At 42.1% G+C, this 940-nt stretch overlaps 1 protein-coding gene across 1 annotated transcript; it reads left to right on the forward strand.

The window, feature by feature from the left end:
* Positions 1-558: 558 nt before the first annotated feature.
* Positions 559-879, forward strand: Tsp_13857 (conserved hypothetical protein). Its single transcript, XM_003367299.1, has one exon. The coding sequence runs from the start codon at positions 559-561 to the stop codon at positions 877-879; it is 321 nt and encodes a 106-aa protein (XP_003367347.1).
* The last annotated feature ends 61 nt before the right edge of the window (positions 880-940 follow it).

A 940-nucleotide genomic window follows, 5' to 3' on the forward strand; every position in this document is an offset into this window, starting at 1 on the left:
GGGGACAAATAAACCTAGGGAAAAAATTTCATAAAGTGAAACACCCACGGTTTTAATTTTCAAATGAAAATTTCTGTTTCATGCATCAGAGCAACAACCAAATGAAAATTCAATGGGAAATAAAAAAGTAGGGCGGAAGTTTCGTTGGAAGAAAATCAGGTCAAACTCCCCATTCTGTTGCATTTTTTATACGACCATTTTTTCAACGAATCAATCAAAATTGTCAAGTGAGACAAACAGAAAAAATATACATTTCATTAATAGGGGAAAAATGGCAGAAGATCGGATGGGTTTTTTTTTCAGAAAATAAAAATTTTTTGGCGGCAGAGTTTAAACGCAGGCGTACCAACGTCACTGAAGAAATTTGAATCCAGTGAGCAAATTAGACCAAGGAAAAAACCAATACGACAAAGATTTGACGGTTCCAATAAAATAGCGTGGGCAAAGACCAATAAGAGAAAAGTGGGACCGAATAAAACCACCCCATATTCTATTTTAGCTCACTCAGCGCGTGCTTAAGCGAACCAAAGTTACATAGTAGCTAACGTAGCTCCAACAATGATACTTGATCCAAGCGCCCACTTTGGCGTAAGAGTGTGTAACGAGCCACTCCCTCGGGCAGGCTCGTGGACTTCCTCTACCGCGCTATTGGTGCATTCGTCACTAAACGGCGACAGACCGGTATTGACAGGCGGGTTTCCCTTTCTTTCCTATTCGCGCTTTCTTGATGGCATTATAACAATCAAACAACAGTCAGTAAGTATAGTTTTTATTGGCGACTGCCAGCAAGGACCGCCAACGATGCGTTACAGCAAGCTTTTTCGACCACACAACAACGACCCGCACAAGTACACCCGTACTACCGTACTCCACCTCTGATCTTCAAGTCCAAGTCTGCTTACGGTAGCTTCACCTTTCTTCCGCTACGTCGTATGGAGCG

Source organism: Trichinella spiralis (genome assembly GCF_000181795.1).
Source record: "Trichinella spiralis strain ISS 195 chromosome Unknown Scfld4505, whole genome shotgun sequence".
NCBI classification, from domain to species: Eukaryota; Metazoa; Nematoda; class Enoplea; order Trichinellida; family Trichinellidae; genus Trichinella; species Trichinella spiralis.